The sequence below is a fragment of the Dasypus novemcinctus genome, chromosome 26 (assembly GCF_030445035.2).
Source record: "Dasypus novemcinctus isolate mDasNov1 chromosome 26, mDasNov1.1.hap2, whole genome shotgun sequence".
Lineage (NCBI taxonomy): Eukaryota > Metazoa > Chordata > Mammalia > Cingulata > Dasypodidae > Dasypus > Dasypus novemcinctus.
The window spans coordinates 580172-601145 of NC_080698.1; the positions used below are offsets into that span (position 1 = coordinate 580172).

At 42.4% G+C, this 20974-nt stretch overlaps 1 protein-coding gene across 1 annotated transcript in view; it reads right to left on the reverse strand.

The window, feature by feature from the left end:
* Nucleotides 1-20974, reverse strand: part of SCN11A (sodium voltage-gated channel alpha subunit 11) — a 118674-nt gene that overhangs the window by 68015 nt on the left and 29685 nt on the right. The window contains exons 8-11 of the mRNA XM_071212271.1: nt 20754-20895; nt 18504-18701; nt 17618-17791; nt 14607-14736 (exon numbers count right to left, since the gene is read on the reverse strand). Of these exons, the coding sequence (XP_071068372.1) occupies nt 14607-14736; nt 17618-17791; nt 18504-18701; nt 20754-20895 (644 nt within the window). The remainder of the gene's footprint in view (nt 1-14606; nt 14737-17617; nt 17792-18503; nt 18702-20753; nt 20896-20974) is intronic.

Here is a 20974-nt window from a genome sequence, read left to right on the forward strand (position 1 = left end):
ACAATTGAGTCAAAATAGCCTAATAAAAGATGACCTGCTTTAAGTCATAAAATAGAGTACGGGGAGGGAGTAGAAGGGTCATTCGAATGCCTATAAATGAGCGAAATGCTAAAGCCACATGCAAGCCCAAGCCCAAGACAAGACATAGGCTCAAAAATATTTAAGGGAACCCACATCTCACATTTTCCTCAGGTTGTGCTTCTTAACAGGAGGGCTAAACTCTGAAGGAGAACACCAGCCAAATCAGAACCAAATTTGCAAAGACCATGAAAGGTGTTCTTTGCTTTAGTTTGTTTGTTTTTGAAAGCTCCTGAACTCAAGGAAATCTGTCATATCACTATCTGGATCACAAGCTTAGGGAATAGACAGCTTAGGGACTTAACCCCAGAGTTAAACACTTTAAAATATTAAAATGAACAGTGAACAACAAGAGTGCAAGACAAAGAAATAGGAAATAATGGCACATTCAAAGGAACAAGATAAAAACAAAGAAGCCACTGACAAAGAGGACTAGATTTTGGGCATACCAAACAAAGACTTTTAAAAAGATCCTCAATGTGCTCAAGGAGACAAATGAAATTCAGATAAAGAATTAAAGGATATCAGGAAAACAATGAATGAATATAAAAATCTCAATAAAAAATGTAGAAATTTTAAAAAGGAATCAAACCGAAATATTGGAGTTAAAGACCATGATAATTAAAATAAAAAATTCTCTACTGGGTTTCTGCCAGAGTATTGGAGCTGGCAGAAAAAAGAACCAGGGAACTTGAAGAAAAGACAATTGAAATGACTCAGGCTGAGAAGCAGTAAGAAAGACAAATTTTTAGAAGCAGAAAGAAAAAAGAATGAATAAAAGTGAACAGTGATTTAGAGACATGTAGGACATGATCATAAGTACCAATATATACACTATGGGAGTCCCAGAAGGAGAAGAAAGAAAGACAAAGAGAAAGAGAGAAAGAAAAAGAAAGAGGAAGAAGGAATATTCAAAAAAATATTGGCAGAAAACTTCCCAAATTTAATGAAAGCCAGTAAAAGGCACATTTCAAGAAGTCCAAATGTAACCCAAACAGGATGAACTTAAAGAGACTCATGCCCAGACACATAGTAGTCAAACTTTTGAATGCCAGGGACCAGAAGAGAGTTCTGAAAGCTGAAAGAAAAAAGCAATGTGTTATATACAGGGGAATCCCAATAAGATTAAGTGCTGATTTCTTACCAGAAACCATGAAGACAAGACAGCAATGGGACAAAATATTTAAGGTGCTGAAAGAAACCAATTGCCATTAAATATTATATCTGGCAAGATTGTCTTTCAAAATTAAGGGAGATTTTAAGACATTCCCAAATAAACAAAAGCTGCAGGAGTTTGTCACCACTAGACCTATCCTACAATCAATGCTAAAGAGAGTTCTTCACACTGAAATGAAAGGACTCTGGACAGTGGATCAAAATATTATTAGCATAAGAAAATAAAGACCTCTGGTAAAGGTAAACATATGGATAAGTATAAATGCTGGTACTACTGTATTATTTTTGTGTGTGTAACCCAACTTTTCACTTCTTACAGGATCTAAAATGCAATGCGTAAGAAGTAATGATAAATCTATGGTTTTGGACATACAGTTACAAAGGTGAAATTTGTAAGAAATACAACAAAAAAGGTGGAATGACAGAAGGTATAGAAACTGTACATGTATGTTATTGAAGTTCAGTTGGTATCAAGTCAAAAGTGATTCTTATAGATTTAGGATGTTAAATTTAAGTCCTATAGTAGTCATAAAAGAAAATATATGAAAAATACATATAGAAGGAAATTAGTAGGGACTCAAAATGGTACAATAGAAAAAATCAAATAAATATGAAAATAAAATAAGTAATAACAGAAAAATTGAAGGAAAAAGAACATGTAAGACTCACAAAAGCCAAATAGCAAAATATCAGATGTAAATGGATCAAACTTTCCAGTCAAAAAGTAGAAATTGGCAGAGTGAATGTAGCTTAGTAGTTGAGGACCTGCTTCACACATACAAGGTCCCAGGTTCAATCCCCAGTACCTCCTAAAAAAAAAAAAGTAGAGATTGGCAGAATGGATTTTAAAGAAGTAGGATCCAATTATTTGCTGTTTACAAGTGACACCTTAAATTCAAAGACACAAGTAGGTTGAAAGAGAAAGGATGGGAAAATATGCCATGAAAATAGTAACCAAAAGAGAGTTGGAATAGATAAAACAGACTTTACGGGGGAAAAAAAAAAACAGTTAAAAGGAACAAAGAAGGTCACTAATTATTGATGACGAGGTCAAGTCAACAAGGAGATACAGAAATTATAAATGTATATGCACTGAATGGCAAAGCCCCAAAATACATGAAGCAAATATTAACAGATTTGAAGAGAGAAATAATGTGGAAACTTTAATACAAGTATTGCAATAATGGATAGAACATCTAGACCAAAGACAAATAATAGAAGACTTGTACAATACTATAAAACAACTAGCCCTAACAGACACATATAGAATACTTCACCCAACAGCATAGGACACATTCGTTTCTACTCGACATGAATCATCTCCCAGGATAGACCATATGTTAGGTCTCAAAACAATTCTCAATAAATTTAAAAATATAGAAATAATACAGGGTTTCTTCTCTGACCACAATGGAATGAAGTTAGAAATTGAAGAGCTAGAATTCATAAATATGTGGAAATTAAACAATGTAATCATAAACAACAACTGGGTCAAAGAAGAAATTACAAAGGAAATTAGGAAACATGTTCAGGTGAATGAAAATGATAACATAATGTAACAAAACTTATGGGATGCAGCAAAAATAATGCTGAGATCAAATCTTATAGCTCCAAATGCTTACATTTAAAAAAGAAGAAAGATCTCAAATCAGACACCTAACCTCACAACTGGAGGATCTAGAAAAGGAAGAGCAAAGTAAACCCCAAGTGAGGAGAAGAAAGGAAATAACAAAGATTAGAATGGCAGTAAATGAAATAGAGAATAAAAAAACAATAGAGACAATCAGCAAAACCAAAAGCTGGCTTTTTGGTGAAATTAATAAAACTGGCAAGCTCTTAGTTAAACTGACAAATAAAAAAGATAAAATCAGTAATGAAAGTAAGCATTACACACAGAAATTAAAAAGAATTATGAGAGGATACTTTGAGCAACAGTACACCAACAAATGAGATGACTTAGATGGAAGGAACAAATTCCTAGCAACACACAAAATACCTACAGTGACTCAAGAAGTAATAGAAGACCTCAACAGACCAATAGCTAGTAAAGAGATTAAATAAGTCATCAAAAACCTCCCAACGCCCTAGCTTAGGCTCCAGCCCCACTTTTGGCAAGGAGGAAGCTGGGGGAAACTGCACCAGCCTCTCTGGGAAATTCGAGTTGCTTTTGGACAGGCCAGGCTGAATAGTCAGACACCTGGGGCTCCATCCCTGCCTCCCAGTAGGATAGGAGGGGAGCTGTGTTTCCTTAGCCTCTCTGAGCAACTGCAGGTATTTTGGGCCCACAAAGACTGTTTGTCAAATGCCTTCGATTCCATCCCCAAATCCCCCCACAAGACAGGAGGGGAGCTGGAATTTCTACAGGCTCTCTGGGCAACTGCAGGCACTTTCAGCCACACAGATTAAATTGTTAGGCACTCTGGAGAGTCCATTCTCAACCCTGGCAGGGGAAAAGGGGTGCTGGAACTATGTTAGTCTACCTGGTCAACTAGAGTCAGTTTTGACCTGCACAGCTTAGTTTGCAGCCCACATCGGCAGCTCCATCCCCACGCAGGTAGGGGGGAAGGGGCTGGAAGCCTCATCAGTCTTTCCAAGCAACTATAGACAGTCTTGGCCAACATGACTTGCATTACTACACATGGCTGCAGCTCCATCCCTGCCCCTGGCAGAGTAGAAAGGTAGGAGAAGCTTTATTAGTTCCTGGGGCAATGTGGGAAGCTTCAGTCTCTACAGCTTATAGTAAACTCTATATCCTTGGCTCCTACTACATAACCAGCAAGGGAGAAAGGACTAGAAAGCCCCAAACTAAAGAGAGAAACTGTGCCCAGACTAAATACATCAGTAAGCCAGATGCCAAAACACCAACAGAAAATTACAATCCGTACCAAGAAATAAGAAGATACGACCCAGTCAAAGGAACAAGATAAGCCTGTCGATGACAAAGGAGTTGAAACAACTAATCATGGATGTTCAAAAAAATCTCCTTAATAAATTCAAGAGATAGCTAAAGAGATTAAGGATATTAAGAATACACTGGGCGAACACAAAGAATTTGAAAGCATACATAGAAAAACAGCAGATCTTATGGGAATGAAGGGCACTACAAATGAAATTAAAAATACACTGGAGGCATATAATAGCAGATTTGAGGAGGCAGAAAAAAGGATTAGTGAACTGAAGACATGGCCACCCAAAGCAAACAGACAAAAGAACAGATAAAGAATGGAAAAAATTGAACAAACTTGCAGAATTAAATGACAGCAAGAGACATGCAAACATTTGTGTAATGGGTGTCCCAGAAGGAGAAGAGAAGGGAAAAGGAGCAGAATGAATATTTGAAGAATTGATGGTAGAAAATTTCCCAACCCTATTGAAGGATATACATATCCATGTCCAAGCAGCACAATGCACTCCTATCTGAATAAATCCAAATTCACCTACACTGAGACACATATTAACCAGAATGTCAAATGCCAAAGACAAAGAGAAAATTCTAAGAGCAGCAAGAGAAAAGTGATGCATCACATACAAGGGATGCCCAAAAAGATTAAGCGCTAATTTCTCATCAGAAACCACAGATGCAAGGAGGCATATTTAAGATACTGCAAGAGAAAAACTTCCAGCCAGACAAAAATCTTACATCTGGCAAGATTGTCTTTTAAAATGAGGGTGATTTTTGATTATTCACAGATAAACAGAAACTGAGAGAGTTTGTAACCAAGAGACTAGTGCATCAGGAAATACTAATGGGAGCACTACAGTCTGAAAGAAAAGATAGAAGAGAGAGGTTTGGAAGAGAGTCTGAAAATGAAGATTATATCTGTAAAGTAACTAAAAGTGTAAAAAGAGTGGTGAAAAGAAAATATGACTGATAAAACCCAAAGGTCAAAATAGGTGAAGAACTGCCTTTACAGTAATAACATTAAATGTTAAAGGATTAGACATCCCCAATCAAAGGACACAGACTGGTGGAATGACTAAGAAAGTATGAGCCATCTATATACTGCCTACAGAGATTCACCTTAGATCCAAGGATATCAAAAGATTGAAAGTGAAAGTCTGGGGAAAAAAGCTATACTTAGATGAAATAGACTTTAAAAGTGAAACTGTTATTAGAGATGTGATGGTTAGGCTAATGTGTCAACTCAGCCAGGTAATAGTGCCCAGTTGTTTGGTCAAGCAAGCATTGGGCTAACTGTAATACAAGGGCATCTATGGACTTTAGTCAGCATTGACTTCGCTGCAGTGGGAAATCATAGATAGCTGGTTATAATTACATCATTCAGGGGAATTGTCATCAGCAAGAGTGATGCTTAATCCAATCAGCAGAACGCCTTAAAAAGGGAAATGATTCCAGCATTGAGTGAGAATTTCCCAGCTCGTCTTTGGACAGCCAATGTTTCCCAGAACTCATCAAGAACCTTCATTGGACTTTCATTGGAGACCCCTGGTTTGCAGCCTGCCTGTGGAACCTGAACTTGTGCATCCCCATGGTCATGTGATAGACTCTTATAAAATCTCATACTATTGACAGATATCTATTATTGATTCTGTTTCCCCAGAGGACCCTGACTAATATAAGAGACAAGGAAGGATGTGATATATTAATAAAAGGAGCAATTCACCAGGAAGAAATAATAATCACAAAAGTACATGGACCTAACCAGGATGCCCCCAATTCAGGAGGCAAACAATGTTAAAATTGCAGGGAGAAATAGATGTCTTTACCATAATACTTGGAGACTTCAATACATCACTGTCAGCATTGAACAGAATGTCTGGGCAGAGGATCAATAAGAAACACAGAGCTTGAATGATATGATAAACAGACTAAACCTAATAGACATATACAGAAAACTGCACCCAAAAACAGCAGAATATTTATTCTTCTCAAGTGCTCATGGATTTTTCTCCAAGATAGACCATATATTGGGTCACAAAGCATATCTCAATAAATTCAACAAGATGAAAATTATACAAGGCACTTTCTTTGATTATAATGGAATGAAGCTAGAAATCAACAACAGGTGGAAAAGGGGAGAATTCACAAATACATAGAGATCAAACTACACACTCTTAAATAATCATTGGGTCAAAGAAAAAATTGCTAGTGAAATCAATGAATATTTCAAGATGAATGAAAATGAGAACACAACATATCAACCTATGGGATAGGAAGCGGACATGGCTCAACTGATAGACCATCTGCCTACCATATAGAAAGTCCAGGGTTCAATACCCAGTGCCTCCTGACCCATGTGGTGAGCTGGCCCACACACAAGGGTGCCATGCCATGCAGGGGTGCCCCCACATAGGGGTGCCCCACACGCAAGGAATGCACCCTGCAAGGAGAGGTGCCCCATGTGAAAAAAGCGCAGCATGCCCAGGAGTGGCGCCACACACATGGAGAGCTGATGCAGCAAGATGATGCAGCAAAAAAGAGATGCATTTTCCCGGTGCTGCCTGACCTTGCAAGCAGATGCAGAAGAACACACAGCAAATGGACATGGAGAGCAGACAATGGGGGGGAAGGGGAGAGAAATAAATAAAATAAGTCTTAAAAAAGAAAAAAACATATGGGATGCAGTGAAGGCAGTGCTGAGAGGGAAATTTATAAATGTATAGTCCTTATTGTGTACATTAAAAAAGAAAAAAGAGCTATAGTCAATGACTGAGTTACATAGGTGGAAGAACTAGAAAAAGAACAACATATATTCCCAAAAAAAGCAGAAGGAATGAAATAACAAAGAGCAAAGCAGAAATAAATGAAATTGAGAACAAAAAAATAATAGAAAGAATTAACAAAACCAAAGTTGGTTCTTTGAGAAGATTAACAACATCAACAAACCCTTAGCTAGACTGACAAAAAAAGAGAGAAGATGCAAATAAATAAAATGAAAAATTAAAATGGGAACATTGCTACTGACCCTACAGAAATTAAAGAGATCGTAAGAGGATATTATGAACAACTGTATGATAACCAGACAATGGAGAAGAAATGGGAAAATTCTTAGGAATGTACAAACAACCTACACTGACCCTAGAAGAAATAGAATGCCTCAACAAACCAATCACAAGTAAAGAGACTGAAACAGTCAACAAACAACTCCCCAAAATGAAAAGCCCAGGAACAGATGGTTTCATTGGTGAGTTCTACCAAGCATTCAAAGATTTGATACCAATCTTGCTCAAACTTTTCCAAAAAGTTAAACAAGAAGAAATGCAACCAAACTCATTCTATGAAGCCAATATCATTCTAATACCAAGCCAAATAAATATATTATGAGAAAAGAAAATTACAGACCCATTTCCCTGATGAATATGGTTTTAAAAATCTGCAACAAAATACCTGCTAATTGAATCCAATAACACATTAAAAGAATTATTCATCATTATCAAGTGGGTTTTATAGCAGGCATGCAACGGTGGTCCAACATAAGAAAATCAATCAGCATAATACACCACATTAATAAATCAAAGAAGAAAAATGCATGATCTTATCAACTGATGCAAAAAAGACATTTGACAAAATACCACATTCTTTCTTGATAAAAATACTACAAAGGACAGGAATTGAAGGAAATTTTCTAAAAATGATCAAGACCAGATATGAAAACCCACAGCTAACATTGTACTCAATGATGAAAGACTGAAAGCTTTCCTGTTGAGATCAAGAACAAGACAAGAATACCCACTGTCACCACTTTTGTTCAATATAGTGCTAGAAGTTCTTGCTGAAGCAATCATGCAAGAAAAAGAAATAAAATGCATGCAAATTAGAAAGGAAGAATAAAAATTTTCACTATTCATAGATGATATTATTCTATAAGTAGAAAGTCCTGAAAAATCCACAACAAAGTTGCTAGAGGTAATAAATGATTTCAGCAGAGTGGCAGGATACAAGATTAATATATAGTATATAGTGTATCTATATACTAGTAATGAGCAATGTGAGGAGGAAGTCAGGGAAATAATTCCATTTACAATAGCAACTAAAAGAATCAAACATTTAGGAATAAACCTAACCCAGGATATAAAATTATAAACTAAAAGAAATAAAAAAGACCTAAATAAATGGAAGAACATTCAGTGCTCATGCATTAGAAGACTAAATATCATTAAGATGTCAATTCTACCCAAACTGATATACAGATTCAATGCAATCCCAATAAAAATTCTACCAGCATTTTTAAAGAAATGGAAAACACAATTATCAAATTGATTTGGAAGGATAAGGGGCACCAGATGGCCAGAGACATCTTAAAAACAAAGAGTGAAGTTGGCGGACTCTTGCTTCTGGTCTTTAAGTCATATTACCTAGTTACAGTGGTAAAAAAAAAACCAAAAAAACAAAAACCCAGCATGGTACTGGCTTAAAGATAAACACATAGACCAATGGAAACAATTTGATTGTTCAGAAACAGTCCCTCACATCTTTGGGCAAGTAACTTTTAACAAAGCTGTCAAACCCACACAGCTGTGGCAGAACAGTCTATTCAAGAAATGGTTCTGGGATACTGGATATCCATAGCCAAAAGAAAGAAAGAGGACAGCTAACTCACACCTTACAGGAAAATTAACCCAAAATGGATCAAAGACCTAAATATAAAAGCTAGAACCATAAAACTCCCAGAAGAAAATGTAGGGAAACATCTTCAAGACCTGGTGGTAGACGGTGGATTCTTAAACCTTACACTGAAAGCATGAGCAACAAAAGGAAACATGGATAAATGGGACCTCCTCAACCTTAAACACTTTTGTGATTCAAAGGACTTTGTCAAGAAAGGGAAAAGGCAGCCCAGTCAATGGGAGAAAATATTTGAAAATCACATATCCAATAAGGGTTTGATTTCTATTCTATATAAAGAGATCATACAACTCATCAATCAAAGAGAAGCAATCCAATTTAAAAATAGACAAAAAGGGAAACAGACTTGGCCCAGTGGTTAGGGCGTCCGTCTACCACATGGGAGGTCCGCAGTTCAAACCCCGGGCCTCCTTGACCCATGTGGAGCTGGCCCTTGTGCAGTGCTGATGTGCGCAAGGAGTGCCCTGCCACGCAGGGGTGTCCCCCGCGTAGGGGAGCCCCACGCGCAAGGAGTGCACCCGTAAGGAGAGCCACCCAGCGCGAAAGAAAGTGCAACCTGCCCAGGAATGGCGCCGCACACACTTCCTGTGCCGCTGACGACAACAGAAGCGGACAAAGAAACAAGCCGCAGCAAACAGACACAGAGAACAGACAACCGGGGGAGGGGGAGGGGAATTAAATAAATAAATAAATCTTTAAAAATAAATAAATAAATAAAAATAGACAAAAGACTTAAATAGACATTTCGCCAAAGAGAAAATACAAATGGTCAAAAAGCACATGGAAAAAAATGTTCAATATCACTAGCAATTAGGGAAATGCAAATCAAAACAACAATGAGAGATCATCTCACACCGTATAGATTGTCTATTATTTAAAAACAGAAAACAATAAGTACTGGAGAGAATGTGGAGAAATAGGAACACTCCTTCACTATTTGTGGGAAAGTAAAATGATGAAGCCTCTGTGGAAGACAGTTTGGTGGTTCCTTGGGAAGTTAAATATACAACTTACATATGATCCAGCAATTCCTCTACTAGGAATATATCCAGAAGAACTGAAAACTGTGACATGAACTGATATTTGCATACCAATATTCATAGTGGCATTATTCACAATTGCCAAAAGATGGAAACAACCCAAGCGTCCATCAACTGATGAATGGATAAACATAATGTAGTATATCCATATGATGGAATACTATGCTCTGTAAGAAGAAATAAAATTGGGACATGTGAATGGAACTTGAAGATATTATGCTAAGTGAAATAAGCCAGACAGGAGAGGACAAATATTGCATAGTCTCACTAATATATGAACTAAACACAAAGAATAAATACATGGAGTTAAAACCTTGAGTATAGGTTATTAGGAGATAAGAGGAGTGCTGAGAAGGGGTGCTAACACTTACTGTATGTAGAAGTTTTAATTAACCTGATTGCAAAAGTGTGGAAATTGATAGAGTTGACGGTAACACATTAAAGTGAGCAGAACAAATGTAGGTGGGATTATGTCTGATAGGGTTGTCTAGGGAATAAATGCCAATGGAAAGAAAGCTAGAGAATAATCTAGGGACTGAATAACACAGTGAACCCAGAAGTGGATGAGAATTGTGGTTAACAGTACAAAACAAAAATGTCCTTCTATGAACTGGAACAAATGTACATCATGATTGCAAGGTGGTAAGAATGTAGGGAATGGGAAGTGGATTTGATTCAACTGATACAGTGTCCACCTACCATATGGGAGGCTCAGGGTTCAAACCCAGGGCCTCCTGACCCATGTGGTGAGCTGGACCACGTGCAGGGCTGATGCACACAGGGAGTGCCATGCCATGCAGGGGTGTCCCCTGCATAGGGGAGCCACACGCACAAGGAGTGCACCCCCGCAAGGAGAGCCGCTCTATGCAAAAAAAGTGCAGCCTGCCCAGGAATGGCACTGCATGCGTGGAGAGTTGACACAGCAAGATGACACAACAAAAGAGACACAGATTACAGGTACCACTGACAAGAATGCAAGTGGACACAAGAACACACAGCGAATAGACAGGCACAGAGAGCAGACAATGGGGGGGAGAGAGAAATAAACTAAAAATAATAAATCTTTAAAAAAAAAAGAATGTGGGGAAGCATGAGAAAAATAAAATTAATGTAACAAATGGACTATAGTCAACAGCAATATTGTAATATTCTTGCAATACCAAAGATGCGTTGTGTTAATAATAGGGGTTATGATGTGCCAGCTGGGCCCTGAGCCTCAGCAGAGTTGCAACACCTCCTCTCCAGCTCATTGGACTTACCCAGGTCAGCTAAAAATGATGGTCAACCACCACACCAAGGAACCGAGAAAGTTTACAACTGCAAGCAGGAGAATCCCATCCATCAGCCATATGGGATCGAAACCCCCTTTCAAGTAAGAGGTGGAGTGGGCATCACCATCCCAGAGTCCTCAGGATTGGGGAATAAAATATGGACTAGACTGAACTTACTGGTTGTAGCAGTTTGATATAATTGATGAATTTCAAAAAGAAACATTGGCTTATGCTTGTAATCTGATCTGTACCTGGCCATGATTGACTTATGATTAGGGCATTGAGTCCCCGCCCCTTATTGGGTGGGGACTCACAGATAAAAGGCATGGCAAAGAACAGAGTTGGGGCTTTTAATGTTGGAGTTTTGATGTTGGCGTTTGATGCTGAAGCCTTAAGCTGGAGCCCCAGGAAGTGAGCTCATAGAGGAAAGAGAAGCCAGCCCCAGGAAGAAAGGAACCCTGAGCCCAGGAAAAAAGAAGCCTGAGGAACATAGGAACCCAGAAGGCCTGAACCCTCGCAGACATCGGCGGCCATCTTGCTCCAAATATACTGTGGTGAGGGAAGTAACTTAAGCTTTATGGCCAGTATTTGTACACTCCTACCCCACATAAATACCCTTTATAAAAACAACCAATTTCTGGTATTTTGCATCAGCACCCCTTTGGCTGACTAATACACTGGTATTCTACTATAGAATTATTGTGACTCCAGTGATGGAGGAAACTATGTCATTGATGTGGAGACAGTGGCCACTGGAATTGCTAAAGGCAGGGAGAGGGAAAAAGAGGTGTAATATAGGGACATTTTTGGGCCTTGGAGTTGTCCTGAATGATATTGCAGGGACAGATTCAGGATATTATATATCCTGCCATAGCTCACTGAATGGACCAGGAGAGAGTATAAACTACAATGTAAACTATAATCCATGCGATGTAGCAGTGCTCCAAAACGTATTCATCAAATGCAATGAATGTACCACACTAATGAAAGGAGTTGTTGAAGTGGGAAAAATTAGGGGTGTGGGGAGTGGGGCATATGGGAATCTCCTGTATTTTTTTAAGATAACATTCTGTGTGATGTATGTATCTTTTAAAAATAAATAAAAAGTATATATTTTAAAATAATGATAGGGGTTGTAGAAAAAATATACCAAATGTATGCTTAGACCATAGTTAGTGGTAACAGTCTGATGATATTATCTCATAATTTGTAACAAATGTTCCACAACAATGTAGCATGTTGGTGGAGGGGTGCTGTATGGGAATCTTCACATTAGGTATGATTGCTTTGTAAATTCACAACTTCTATAATTAAAAAAATTATTTTTTAAATGCAAAACAAAACAAACAAACAGAAAAAAAAACTCCCAACAAAGAAAAGCCCAGGACCAGATGGTTTCACTGATTAATTTTACCAATATTTCAAGAAGAATTAACAACAATCATGATCAAACTCTACCAAAAATTGAAAAGGAGGAAACACTTCCTAACTCACTCTAGGAAGCCAGCACCAACCTCACACCAAAGCCAGAAAAAGATACAACAAGAAAATAAAATTACAGACCAATATCTCTTATGAGTATAGATGAAAAAATCCTCAGCAAATTCCAGCAAACTCACTCCAAAAGCATATTGAAAGGATTATACACCATGATAAAGTGGGATTTATCCCTGGTATGTAAGGGTGATTCAACATAAGAAAATCAACTAACATAATACACCACATTAGTGGATCAAAAGGGGAAAAAAACACATGATCATCTCAATTGATGCAGAATAGGCTTTTGACAAATTCCAGACCCCCTTTTTATAAAATCACGTAAACTCTAGGAATAGAAGAAACTTTTTCAACATGATAAAGAACGTATATGAAAAGCCCACAGCTAACATCCTACTTAACAGGGAAAGACTGAAAGCTTTCACTCTAAGGTCAGGAACAAGACAAGGACGCCCACCCTCACCACTGCTATTCAACATTGTACTGGAAATTCTAGCTGGAGCAATTAGACAAGAGAAATAAATAAAAGTCATCCAAATTGGAAATAAAAAAGTAAAATTTTCCTATTTGCAGATGATGTGTCTTATACAGAAAATCCTGAAAATTCCACAACAAAGCTACTAGAGCTAATAAACAAATTCAGCAAAGTGGCAGGGTACAAGATCAACACACAAATACCAGTGGTATTTCTATATACTAGTAATAAGCAATCTGAGGAGGAAATTTTAAAATTCCATTTACAATAAAAGCTTAAAAAGTCAAATACCTAGGAATAAATTTAAACAAGGATATAAAGTGCTTACACATGGAAAACTACAAATTTTGCTAAAAGAAATAAAAAAGTCAAAAATAAATGGAAGGATGTTCCATGTTCATGATTTGGAGGACTAAATATTGTTATGATTACAATTCTACTCAGAGTGAGTTACAGATATAATGCAATCCCAATAAAAAGTCCAACAGCCTCCTTGCAGAAATGGAAAAGCCAATCATCAAATTTATATGGAAGTGTAAGGGGCCCTGAATAGCCAAAAATATCTTGAAAAAGAAGAACAAAGTTGGAAGACTCACACTTCCCAACTTGGAAACTTATTACAAGCTAAAGCAATCAAAGCAGCATAGTAGAAGCACGAAGACAGACATATAGACCGGGAAAATCAAATTGGGAGCTCAAAAATAAACCCTCACATTTACAGCCAATTGATTTTTGACAGGGGTGCCATTTCCACTCAATTGGGAAAAAATAGTCTCTTCAACAAATGGTGCTGGGAAACTGGATATCCAGACACAAAAGAATAAAAGTGAACCCTTACCTCACCATATATAAAAATTAACTCAAAATGGATCAAAGACCAGGACTATTAAAACTCCCAGAAGAAAACAGAGGGACACATCTTCAAGACCATGTGCTAGCCAGTAATGACCTTAAACTTTACACTAAAAGAACAAGAATTTAAAACAGATAAATTGGACTTCATTCTAATTTAAAACTTTTGCACATTAAAAGGCATCATCATGAAAATAAAAAGAAAACCTGAAGAATGGTAGGAAATACTTGGGAACCATGAATCTGATAAGGGCTTAATATCCAGAATATATAAAGAAATCCTACAACTCAACAAACAACCTGATTTTAAAAATGGACAAAAGACTTGAATAGACCTTTCTTCTAAGAAGATATAAAATGACCATGAAGCACATGAAAAGATGCTCAACATTGTTAGCCATTAGGGAAATAGTCATCCCCAGTCTAGCCAGTACCCACCACTGCTCATGTGTGGCTCACAGTGCACCCACAGGAACGGGCTTAAATGCTCCAAGGAGGCACCCAAAGTCACTCTTTGCAGGTTGACTCCAAACCCTCTCCTGTGCATTGGCTTCTGAGGGACTGGGGAGGGGGCTCGTGGAGGACGTCGCTGACTCTCAGCTTTCCCTGGGCTGGGAGGTGGGACTCACCCTGCACAGTGATGGTGAGAATGCTGACTGCGCTGAGAGCCCTCTGCCTTTGGAAGGCGTCCGCATGCTCATCAAAGTGGTCCACCGAGAGATTCTGAGACAGGCGTTTGGTTTGCTCTAGGAGGTGCGGCTGTAAGAAAAGACATGGTGGAACTGCTCAGGGCAAGCCTTCACAGACCACTTTGTTTTAATGCTGCCTGAAGCAGAGGCTCGGTATTTTATATACATCAACTCACTTCATCTCTAATGTGTGCCACATGTTTAATGTTCTCATTTCAACTTCTATAGACTTGAGAACTATGGTTTGACCATTAAGATCCCTTATGTGTGCACATTTCTAGAGCCTTACTAACAGAAATTTTACTTTCTCTGAACTGTAATCATTATCAACATAGAGAAAACAAAATTTTACATACATTTCAGGGTATGAAAGGAGCAAAATGTCTAATTTGGAAATGATCCTTGGAAGGAACAAAAGTGAGGGATAAATTTAGAAAGATGGATTGGGGCCAGGTAGTGAACATCTGCCCAAACCAACCTTAAAACAGTCAGTATCTAAATTCAAGCTTACCACAAAGTCTATAAACTAAACCTCAAGCATTTCTGCAGGCTGAAGAGCATATTGATTCTTATCTATGATTTAAAAGCTCTGGAGGTTAAAGGGCATAAACCTTCACCTATCCATAAAACGTAGTTATCTACCATGACTTGTTTCCCTAGTCCTTAGTGACAAGCTAATCTAAAGACAGCCATAGCCTTTGTACAGCCATTAGCTGTTCTAGTTAAAGGGAAAAGACATTTTATATAGGGTGTCTGAGTTTTTGTCTATCGTTTGTGAACAAGGTGAAACTTATTAAAAATATTTCCCTTGGCAGGCTCTTCAATATTGGCTATGGTCTGACAGCAATGAAGCCCCTAAATCTTCTTCCCTCATCACCGCATCAGTGAGCCAGTCCCAACAGGGGATAGGCTCTGTCTCTACTTCCACAGATGTTCTTGTGCCCACTCTCCCACCCCATTCCATGCATGCACACTCACCACTCCATCTTCACCTCCCTCTGCCATCATCTCCTGGCCTGTGTCTTCAACACTTCCCTCTCTTGACTTCTCTTTTCACAGTTAAAAAATGTCTGAACATCCCCACCTTAATAACATGAACAGCTTTTTCTGCTGCACGTCTTCCCTCAGCGTCATTTCTTCATATCCATCTGCCTGCTCAACATCCCTGCTGGGATGGCCCTTGCACACTTCACAACGGAACTTGCAATCTTCCCCACCCCAAAAATGTGTTCCTTTCCTGTGTCAAATAAGTTACCTTCCACCAAGTCACCCAAGCCCTGAAGCAGGCATCATCCCCACCTATGCACCCAACCAATTGCCAGATTCTACCTTCGATAGAAACCTGCTCATTCCCACTTCCCCTGCTCTAGTTTAAGCCACCGCCGCCTTTCACTTGGATTTCTGCAAACATCTCATCAGCTGCCTCCTGCCTGGCACTCTCCAGTCCCCTTTCCTCGTGCACCCAGGATGAATTTTCAGGAATGTAAATCTGGTCAGACCATTCTCTTGCAAAGAACCTGTCAGTGCTTCCTTCCCCTCGCCCTCAGGGTGCTTGGTCTTCTGATCACCCATCTTACAGCTTCTTGCCATCCGCCCCCAGCCTCATCCCATGCATGTGCAGTGTCGCTGTGATCACACCCTCCAGCTCCCCTTTGCTTCCAGGCCTCTGCGTGTGCTCTCTAGCTCCAGTGCTCCATCCCCCTTTCTCCTGGCTCATTCTGATGTAGACTGTGGATGGGGGCTGTGCATCTCTTCATAGATAACCTAAGCTGTGTGTATCTAACGGTGGAACCTGCAGCCCTGCCCTTTGACTTCAGTCCTGGAAAAACAATCAAGCAATGTAGGCTCTATAAACCTTAAATATTCAGGGAGGAGGCAAACCAAATGTGTTAAAAGCTTACCTGGAATGTGTGGGATTCATGTTAAAAACTTACCTGCAATGTTGGGGATATGTGTTAATTCAAGCTTACCTGAAGAAAATAACCTATCTAATACTCACATAAAACACTTAAAGAAACTAACAAAAAGTCCTTTTGCTTATAAGCACAGTTTGACTCCCTACTGTTATATCCTCTGTATAAAAGGAACCCAGAAATTCTATGTGGGGCTCAAGTTTTGGACAAGGAAGCTCTCAAGCCCAGCTGGTCATAAATAAACTCATTTTTTTTTTCCTTCCCCAAATTATTACTGACTCCTGGCCTTTCCGTACGCAATAATTGAACCTCTCTCTCGACGCCTACAACAATTCACCCTTTCAGTATAGACACTGCTTCCTCTGGACACCCTCTTCTGACCCACTGTATCTGGCCCTGCTCCCAGCCCACACACCAAACCTGGGCTGGGTGTCCCAAGCAGATGCTTTCAGCTGCCCTGTCCATTCCCCCAGGCTCCACCTGAGGGATGTCTCTGGTGGCCTGAGCCCATCTGCTTAGCTCACAGCAAGCAGAGGTCCAGGGTAAGCCGTGCCTCCAGGCCCCAGCAGCCTCGGGCAGGGATGGGCTGAAGCACGTGTATAAATGCCCTAGCACGCTCACTCCCTGGTAACCGGCTGAATGACGCGTCTTCAGCGGTCACCTTCCCTTCCACACATAGCTTCTCCCTCCCCTGCCAGTGCTGCTGGGTCGCTTCCCCAGTAAGCACCTCCAGGTATGCTCTGAGGAAGCCACGCCAAGCCGCTGCCCCTGCTCCTGTCCACAGCCCTCGTCCTGCCAACCACGTCAGCACACGGAAGAGGCACCGTGCCTTCACTGGCCACAACGCTGAGGAAGGGCCGTGCCTGTCTTAGACATCTCCACGTTTCCCCAGCACCGTCCCCACTGCCAAGCAGGTGGGAAGCACTGTGACAGCTCTTCAAAAGACATGTGTAAGTGAACAGGTGCCGTGAACAGCACGTGGAGGGACGGAGGCACGCGCCACGGGCGGCAGCTGGCAGGAGTCCCGCGTGGACTCACCTTCTTGGGGGAATCTTGATCTGAAGCTGACCCTGGAGCCTGGTCTTTTGCAGACTCTCTCAAAAGGAAGGACTTCCTTTTCTTACCACCAAATAGTGTCCTCTTCTTTGGGGAAAAAGATGATGTTTCGAGGGAATTAAGTGAACTTCTGTCAATTCCCATGGCAACCAGCGCCTGGGAAAGGGAATCAAACAATTAATGAACCCCTGATGGCTTCTCGCAGCACGGCCCTGGCGGGCACGTGCTCCTCTCTTCTGGGAGCGCCTGCCCGTAGACGGTCACCACCGTGATCTGGGAGGACGGACGTTTCCATAGAGATGGCAGCCCCGGGGGCAGCGCTGACCCTTGACCTCCGAGGTCGCCAGCACTTGGCCCAGTGCCAGTGCGTGCCAGGCACACGGTCAAGTCGTGCCTGGTGATGCAGGCAGAAGTGCTCACTCGGGGCTCAGCCCCCACAAGTCTCGGCAGGGAATGCAAAGGAGCATGAAACACGGCCCCTGTCCTGGATCCTCACAACCCACTTGGAAAAGAGGAGCGACTCCAGACAAGCATCCCAACGGCCTGGGAGCAGGCCGGGAAGTTCAAGGGGCGCAGTGGTCTCGGAGGGCTCCACGGCTCGGACGCAAACGCCCTGATTCCCACAGGAAGGCCTGGAGGAGCCCGGCTCCCGCGTCGTTAGTTCTACCCTGTGGCCAGTGGTCTGAGACCTGGCGTAGAGGCCAAAATGTCTCACGACCAAGACCTCGATGTTTTCGAGTGACGCGGGGCACAGGCGGGCTGCGCGGGAAAGCACCAGCAGAGCAAGCGCCGCGCCGGGCAGCGCCCGCCACCGCTCGAGCCGGGCCCGGGGCACCTCCAAGCAGACCTCCCGCTGGCCCCGGCCCACCTCCTTCTCCTCCCTCAGCAGCTGCTGGGCTTCCTGGAACACCCTCTCCTTGGCCTCCGTCTCCGCAGCGACGTTCCTGTTCTGCTCCTCGTAGGCCATCGTGACCACGGCCAAGGTCAGGTTGACCAGGTAGAAGGAGCCCAGGAAGATGACAACCACGAAGAAGAAGGCGGAGTAGCAGCCGGCCGTGCGCAGGGTCTGTGGGCAGAGCAAGCCTGGCTGGGGCCGCTCCTCGCAGGGCGCCGCCACCTCCAGCAGATTGCGCACGAGCAGGAATCCTGCACCCAACCCCTGCACGGCTCACACTCACACTCACACTCACACACACACACACTTCCCCCCTGGCAGCCCTGAGCAGAGCTGGAAGGCAGCGCACACAGACACACTCACACTCACACTCACACACACACACTTCCCTCCTAGCAGCCCTGAGCAGAGCTGGAAGGCAGCGCACACACTCACACTCACACACACACACACACACTTGCCCCCTGGCAGCCCTGAGCAGAGCTGGAAGGCAGTGCACACACTCACACACACACACACTTCCCTCCTAGCAGCCCTGAGCAGAGCTGGAAGGCAGCGCACACACTCACACTCACACACACACTTCCCCCCTGGCAGCCCTGAGCAGAGCTGGAAGGCAGCACACACATTCACACACACACACACACACTTCCCTCCTGGCAGCCCTGAGCAGAGCTGGAAGGCAGCGCACACACTCACACTCACACACACACTTTCCCCCTGGCAGCCCTGAGCAGAACTGGAAGGCAGTGCACACACTCACACTCACTCACACACACACACACACTTTCCCCCTCGCAGCCCTGAGCAGAGCTGGAAGGCAGCGCACGTGCGCACACACTCACACACACACACTTCCCCCCTGGCAGCCCTGAGCAGAGCTGGAAGGCAGCACGCACACTCACACTCACACACACACACACACACACTTCTCTCCTGGCAGCCCTGAGCAGAGCTGGAAGGCAGCACACACACACACACACACACTTCCCCCCTGGCAGCCCTGAGCAGAGCTGGAAGGCAGCGCACACACTCACACACACACACTTCCCCCCTGGCAGCCCTGAGCAGAGCTGGAAGGCAGCGCACACACTCACTCACACACATACACTTCCCTCCTGGCAGTCCTGAGCAGAGCTGGAAGGCAGCGCGCACACTCACACTCACACACACACACACACTTCCCTCCTGGCAGCCCTGAGCAGAGCTGGAAGGCAGTGCACACAGACACACACACACACTTCCCTACTGGCAGCCCTGAGCAGAGCTGGAAGGCAGCGCACACACTCACACTCACACACTTCTCCCCTGGCAGCCCTGAGCAGAGCTGGAAGGCAGCACGCACACTTACACTCACACACACACACACACACTTCTCTCCTGGCAGCCCTGAGCAGAGCTGGAAGGCAGTGCACACACTCACACTCACTCACACACACACACACACTTTCCCCCTGGCAGCCCTGAGCAGAGCTGGAAGGCAGCGCACGTGCGCACACACTCACACACACACACTTCCCCCCTGGCAGCCCTGAGCAGAGCTGGAAGGCAGCACGCACACTCACACTCACACACACACACACACACTTCTCTCCTGGCAGCCCTGAGCAGAGCTGGAAGGCAGCGCACACACTCACACTCACACACACACACACACTTCCCCCCTGGCAGCCCTGAGCAGAGCTGGAAGGAAGCGCACACACTCACACACACACACACACTTCCCCCCTGGCAGCCCTGAGCAGAGCTGGAAGGCAGCGCACACACACACGCACACGCATACACTTCCCTCCTGGCAGCCCTGAGCAGTATCACAATGATGTCATACACAACCACAGTGTGGTCCACAGCCCGATGCCCTCTCTGGAGAGATTCCAGCTATTAATTCACAGAGAAGTTTCAGTGACCTTACTATTACTTTGTCAAGGATATTTGCATTTTAAAAAAGAGAGAGAAAAGACAAGAGACAGCAAGGCTTCATGGAAACTAAATCTCTGCTGGTGGGACATCAGGAAATCTGGAGAACAGCACTACTGCTAGAAAGCAGAGGGTTTTTTTTACACTTATCCTCCAAATAACACACTTACAATTTTCTCGAATTTTCAAATAGAATTTCTAGTGCAGAATTGAACAATACAATTCTCACGGAGGGGCATCAGTTGACCAAGATGATAAACAAACGAGAGAGAGTTAAGATAAAATAAGAAAAGAAAATCAGATGACCTGTTGATAAAGCTTCTCCCAGGAATCTTGGGTCATAAGCCGGAACATGGCAAGCAAAGACCAGCCGAATTTGTCAAAATTCGTATAACCGTAGTCAGGATTAGAGCTGGTGTTTTTGCATTCGAAATCTTCCCGACAGGCTCTGGATATTGGAAACAAGGAAACAGAGAAAGCAGTAGAACTCCCCCAGGCCAGTGCCCACTTCTTCCCACAACAGTAGT